We start from the raw sequence: 6,751 nt of genomic DNA, 5'->3' as shown, positions 1-6,751 counted from the left end.
GACGGAAAGTATTTGTCTTTGAATAAAGCATTTCGAGGCAAACTTGAGTTGTCATTTATGGAATATTTTGGGACAAAACATGTTGCTTTTGGAGGCAAAAAAAATGTACTTGAAAGCTCGTTTTAAAGAAAAAATGAATCGTCTTTAATAAATAATTTAGAGACAAAATAAAAAGTTTTGGAGAGGAGGAATTTGTCTCCGAAAATTCTTTTTAAGGCAAAAAATTGGTCACTAAATTTGTTTTGTTGGAGACGAACAAGTTAGTCTCCAAAAATTCGATATTCAGGGGCTATTTATATTGTCTCTAACTAAATTAATTAGAGACAATTTTTTTGGTTTTTGATAATAACTATTAAAGGCAAATTAAATTGACACAAAATTTTACCTTTGAGACAATTTTTTTGGTCTTAAATAGTTATCATTAAAGACAAATTAAATTGACACAAAACTTCCTTTTTTGAGACAATTTTACTGGTCTTAAACAGTTATCATTAAGGACAAATTAAATTGTCACAAAACTTTCGATTTTGAGACAATTTAATTGGTCTTAAATAGTAATCATTAAAGACAAATTAGTTTGTCCTTGAATTTACATTTTTGCGACCAAAAAATTGCCCGCCAAAAATTGCTTTTCGGTGGCCAATTTTTTGGTCATTAAAATATCTTTCGCAGACAATTTTATTTCGTTGGTGAAAGAGACTTTTATTGACAATAAATTTTTAGTTGTTAATTAAGTTTTCTCGTGACCGTTCATAATTTTGTCGCAAAATACTTTCCCAGACGGGGTATTTGAGACAACTTCGCGACAAAAAAAAATCCATCTCAGAAAATATTTTGAGACAAAAAAAAGGGATTTCCGGACAAACTTTTTTGCCACTAAAAGTGTGTTTTGTTGTAGTGAAACCATTTTTCGTCAGAGCAATTTTCAAAGTGATTGAAACATAACATGACTTTCTTCACTAGGTAAAGATGAACTTGGCTAAAGCGAAAGCTTACCAACACATATTTCGATAAATAGATATGCGAGATAAACTCGGCTCGAAATACCAAATGTGTATTAATCTAAGTCTATATAGCAAAACGACTTTTGTCTCAAGATAGGAGATAAATAGACTTTTGAGTGATAGATAAGTTCAAGTCTCCACATACCTTTTAGTCGATGAAGATCCACCAGTTCGTTGAGTAGTCCTTCGTCTTGTATTATGACTTCCATGGAGTTCTTGAGCTCAACTACACTTTTTATCCTAGTCCGAGACCTTAGCGATAGTAGACTAGAAATCAAGACTTATAGTTTTGATCACTAACATTGACAAACATGCTTGAGATAGCAACGCATGTTCGACCGAGCAATGCTCTAACAATCTCCCCCTTTGTCAATTTTAGTGATAAAACTATCAATACATATGGAATACAAAAAAAAAATATATAAATAAACTTTTATAGCTCCTATTCCACATGCCTAATCTTCAACATTACTCGAAATATTCGTCACTTCCAAGTACTCCAATGATCCCAAAGGTTGTAAGTTTAGCATCATCGTTGTTGAAAATCCGTAGCTATAACAACGAGAAAAAAAGAGTTCTCAATCATTGTTATACAGTGTCATAGTATCATCACACAGCGTCAAAGTTCAATTGTATCACAACTTTAACAACAATACTATGGTGATATGTCACTCCCCCTTAGTAAATACTCCATATCTCATGGAAACCACTCCCCCTTACATAATGATCCGAAAACCATATGTATTTGTAGTGTGAACTACATTTTAATTCTCCCCCTTTTTGTCAATAAAATTGGCAAAGGTACAAGAGCGGGATCCTAATGAAATTTCCAAAAGAGACATTTCATGACCAAAATAAGCATATATCATCTTATTTAGATGTAATCATAAAGCCGAGGCTGAATGCATTCATCAAGGAGTTTAAAATATGAAAAAGTGAGAACGTGTGAACGGTTATGCTAAAAATCCGGAAACCTGTCGGTCAAAAAGAATATGAAAAATTGATAAGGTGCGGCAAATCGCATTAAAGGTGCGAAGAGGATTATAAGAGAAGTTTCTCTCATCGCTCTTTCCATAATAAAGATCGCTAAGAGAAGAGGCAAAATGTAGGGGTTAAATACCGCACCCATGGGTATCATGCGAAGCAATACTAATATAAGGGGGCGAATGTACTCGCACGTAGTATATTCCGGATAACGAAGCTGATGACGTCATAAGGTCACGAGTAAAGTGTGAAGTCAGTGCGAAGTTCCAAGAGCATGTGCGAGAAGATCCAAATGTAAGCGTGCGAGGACGTCGCACGCCAGACCCGAAAATAGGTGCTTTATTAGCTGTCCTCCATTATGTAAAACTCTTATATATAGGACCAACCACCCTTGTGTTGAAAGAGAGATCTTTTTGAGAGTAGAGATAGAACTTTAAGAGAGAAAAAGTTGTTTGCTCCCCAAGTTAAAGGTTTTACTTTACTTCTTTGTATTGATTTCTAAACTTAATAAAATCCTTCTAAGTGTTCTTCATGATGATTTCCTAGTTTATTGTATAGATTATCTAAGGGGTGTAGTAATTGGATTTTCTGCTACTACAGGAGTACAATACACAATTTAGTTTACCATTGCCACAAAAAAACCGTACATCATTCTTCCTATTGCCACTTTTGTCATTTGCAAAAGACAGATATAAATTAAACTATGTCAGGTTTAATACAGCAGCCTAAAAATCTTTTATCAGATTTACTAATCTCAAATATAGGCGAATGTACTCGCACGTAGTATATTCCGGATAACGAAGCTGATGACGTCATAAGGTCACGAGTAAAGTGTGAAGTCAGTGCGAAGTTCCAAGAGCATGTGCGAGAAGATCCAAATGTAAGCGTGCGAGGACGTCGCACGCCAGACCCGAAAATAGGTGCTTTATTAGCTGTCCTCCATTATGTAAAACTCTTATATATAGGACCAACCACCCTTGTGTTGAAAGAGAGATCTTTTTGAGAGTAGAGATAGAACTTTAAGAGAGAAAAAGTTGTTTGCTCCCCAAGTTAAAGGTTTTACTTTACTTCTTTGTATTGATTTCTAAACTTAATAAAATCCTTCTAAGTGTTCTTCATGATGATTTCCTAGTTTATTGTATAGATTATCTAAGGGGTGTAGTAATTGGATTTTCTGCTACTACAGGAGTACAATACACAATTTAGTTTACCATTGCCACAAAAAAACCGTACATCATTCTTCCTATTGCCACTTTTGTCATTTGCAAAAGACAGATATAAATTAAACTATGTCAGGTTTAATACAGCAGCCTAAAAATCTTTTATCAGATTTACTAATCTCAAATATACAGACAGCTATACACGATGGACGTGAAGTGAAAAGAAGTATATTTCATTTAGAAGTTGCATATCCATTTCAGATAGATGTAGAGACATGAATCCTAAAACAAAGCTATGAAATAAAACAAAGCAACCCCGGCACCCAAGAACCTTTTTCTTATTTGCAAATTTTCACAAATCCTTGAGAAAGCCTTTTTTTTTTACATAAAGAAATGTTTTACTTTTTTTACCGTTTTTTCTTTTTTTTCCTCCTTTTACTTCAATCTTGGCACTGCCACTTACCATATGGGCTATGTCTATACAAATTCTGAGACGAACACATTCGATTAAAAATGAAGCAAACCAACTACTAGTGTAAGATACTTGTTTTAGTATAGCTTTATTCTCTGAGTTATTTGCCTTCGACAGATCGGACACAATGATAAATCACTACCACAAGACTCGCATGTCTGTATAGGCCAAAGAAAGAAAACGAGTTGTAAACTGTGTTAGTTGCAAGAGGCCTTTAGTGAACGTATTCTAAAATGGAAATGCACTACTTTGTTTCAAGATACATTACCTGATGTCCACATCCAAATGCAAGATTTTTCGTCTGTCCAAGACAAATAGGACAACCCTGTAGCACAAGTGAAATGACATCAAATTAGTCGCTCAATGAGACAATTTTTTACAATAATAGCAACTCCAAGATCGGTGTTTCACAAGAAGGTTGAATTCTTGCATACTACAAGTAGTTTTACCTGGTTGTGTACAGGTTGTGGCGGAGGAGCAGAGGGAGAGGCAGCCTGGCGGAAATTAAAGCTGTTGGAGTGTTGGGTAGCCCTTGCAGGAGTAGGTAGTGCATTCCTCCAACTAGTTCCTCTACTACGACTGCACAAAGTGATCATCGACATGAAAACTTGAACATAACCGAAATGACAACAATTCTCAACTGTTTTTTATAATTAAACCAATGGCATACCCCAATAGTTGAAGCTCTAGTGTTGCTTTGTACTGTGAAGGTATTTCCATAAGTGCTGCAAGAGCAAAATCTGTCTCCTTTTTGCTGTTCGGGATATTCCGGGACATAATCTCCGTGAAATTCACAAACTGCATACAGAAGTTGTGAACTGAGATTCAAGAAAACAACATTTTTAAAGATAGTTTTGGGCAAAACTAAGCATATGACAGTTCAAGTCCTGACAAACCTGAAAATTATCAAAAGCTCGAGCCGGAATGTTATCATCAAATTCGCGCATCATATCCCACGGCCCGTCACCAACACCGACCAGAACAATTGATAATGGGTAATCACTGCAATAGAGGGAGGGTTAACATTTAGCAGAATGACCCAAAGAAAATCAAATAAAAATGGTAATATGTTCTGCTGAAAAGATACAAGAACACAAACCTTGCTCTAACTATGGCATTAACTGTGTCCTGTTCTTGCGGACTTAAGTGGCCAACGTCAGTATCAACGCTTCGTGTCACCTATTTCACAAATATATAAATATGAAGTGAACTGGAGATTCTTTTCATAGTGCAAAATTGGACAATATCAAGAACTTCTTACGGACTGGATGTTCCTAACTACATCAAATAACGCGAAAAGAAGATATCATGGATTAAGATTCTGTACTAATGGCACAAATTGACTAACCTGGCCGTCTGCAATAATGAGAAGAACATGATATTGACCCCGACTCTTTTCCACTGTTCCGATAGCCATTTCTATTATAGGTGCGAAAGATGTTGGCCCTGCCAGGCGAAGTTGAGGAGCTAGTTCTTTATAACGTGCCAGTGCTTCCTCAAATCCATTACAGGGCCGATGGTCCGGATAGAAGCTGAATACGTCTTTATCATGTGTAGATGCTGCAGGACAATACATTCAACTGTTAGCTCTAGCAAATTGATGGACATAGACAAGGTAATATTTGGAACTGACTAAATTGCGCAAATGAGCTAACCATCGCCGAACCCGAAACATGGAATAAGATTATCCTCGTCGAAACTAGAAAGGGTCCTTCCAATAATGGAGATTGCTTGCTCATATGGGTTGGGATAATCTCCAATGTGATGAAGCGACTTATGGTTGAACGATCTAGCGCCCGTCCATTCGTTGCTCTTTGTGAAATCAATTCCCACAATTAGATTGGACGATTCAAGACCGGCTCTGGCAAGAGCTGTTGTCACCTGAAAAATAAGAGAAATGTCAAGCAAATCAAGTTCTGATTAGCCGGAAACTGTCCGGTCAAAAATTAACTTTATTAATGTACCTGATCTAAGGAACGATAATCATCATCAATCTTGTTGTATTTCGATGACCATGCTCCACTGCGAATGTCGCCTGATCCGTTATGGGCAGGGGAAGGCATGTAGGAGGAGGATGTAGAGGTGCGCGCTGGCGTTGACATATACCCCCGATTGAAAGAAGAGGAATTCGAATACCTACTGCTGCTGCTAGACTGTTTGGCTCCCATGTGTGATGATCTAAAGAAACTAAGTTTGTCCTAAGACACCGGCGCGCACGTATTTCGCGCGAAACCTGGTTCAGAAAGAATTTAGAGTCCTGTAAGTTCAATTAAGCAAGACATGAACTGAAAACACCAAAGAAATTCACAGTAACGCACCAGAAACGACAGTAGACGAGTCTCCGGTTCAACCGGACTCCGTGCAGTTTGAGTCGGAGTTGATTGGGCAGTAGTACTACTGCTCCAATTACAGTTGAATGAATTTATATAAGAAAATGTCTGTCCAAAATCAAACAAAAGAGAAATTTTCAATTATTAGAACTTGATCAAACTTTTCAACTTGAAATTAGTCCCAAGGAAAACAAGAAACCACGATTGTTATGAGAAGGTCGCAAGAAAGAAGTTTCAACTAAACTCCAATAGGTGACTTTCTGAAAGCAACATGTATAACGTTTAAATAATTCAAACATCTTATCCTGAGAAAATCCTACTGTAGGTGAAATTTCATATGAAAGTTCAACGAAAGAGTGCAGTCTTCGACTAAGTCAAGTGGAAATTATTGTTAATAATTATATTGTTGCCGTGGTCTACTTGCAATATTTATCTTTTAACAATTTGAATGAAGCTTTATAAAATTTCCGAGGAAGCTTGGTAAAAACGACATTCCACGCCAATGGTCCCAAAGACGGAGAGATTATTATAACAAAATGGTTGATTAATGAATGAAATACAAGAAGGAAGAAAATGGTCACAAAAGGAAAACATACCGAATACTAGGAAAGCTAGTATAGTCGAGTTGTTTTATCTTTGCACTGACGGAGAACGGGAGCGTGAAACGTAGAACGAGATATTATGATGTTTGTAAACTCAAAGTAAACTTATCTTTTTATAGGAAAAAACAGTAGAGTTCTATTCCTGAGCAAACTCTAATAATCATACAAACTAAGTAATTCCAAGAATATATACACAGTA

At 36.4% G+C, this 6,751-nt stretch overlaps 1 protein-coding gene across 1 annotated transcript; it reads right to left on the bottom strand.

Moving 5' to 3' along the window:
- Positions 1-3,360: 3,360 nt before the first annotated feature.
- Positions 3,361-6,188, bottom strand: LOC113345805 (E3 ubiquitin-protein ligase RGLG2-like). The gene is made up of 10 exons (XM_026589474.1): positions 5,939-6,188; positions 5,585-5,853; positions 5,276-5,501; positions 4,969-5,180; positions 4,720-4,799; positions 4,517-4,622; positions 4,291-4,418; positions 4,070-4,199; positions 3,889-3,945; positions 3,361-3,778 (listed from the first exon to the last, which is right to left on the bottom strand). The coding sequence occupies exons 2-10, from the start codon at positions 5,786-5,788 to the stop codon at positions 3,698-3,700; spliced, it is 1,224 nt and encodes a 407-aa protein (XP_026445259.1). The 5' UTR covers positions 5,789-5,853; positions 5,939-6,188; the 3' UTR covers positions 3,361-3,697.
- Between the last annotated feature and the right edge of the window lie 563 nt (positions 6,189-6,751).

The sequence above is a fragment of the Papaver somniferum genome, unplaced genomic scaffold, assembly GCF_003573695.1.
Source record: "Papaver somniferum cultivar HN1 unplaced genomic scaffold, ASM357369v1 unplaced-scaffold_8314, whole genome shotgun sequence".
Taxonomy (NCBI): Eukaryota; Viridiplantae; Streptophyta; class Magnoliopsida; order Ranunculales; family Papaveraceae; genus Papaver; species Papaver somniferum.
This window is presented reverse-complemented; position numbering and strand designations above follow the sequence as displayed.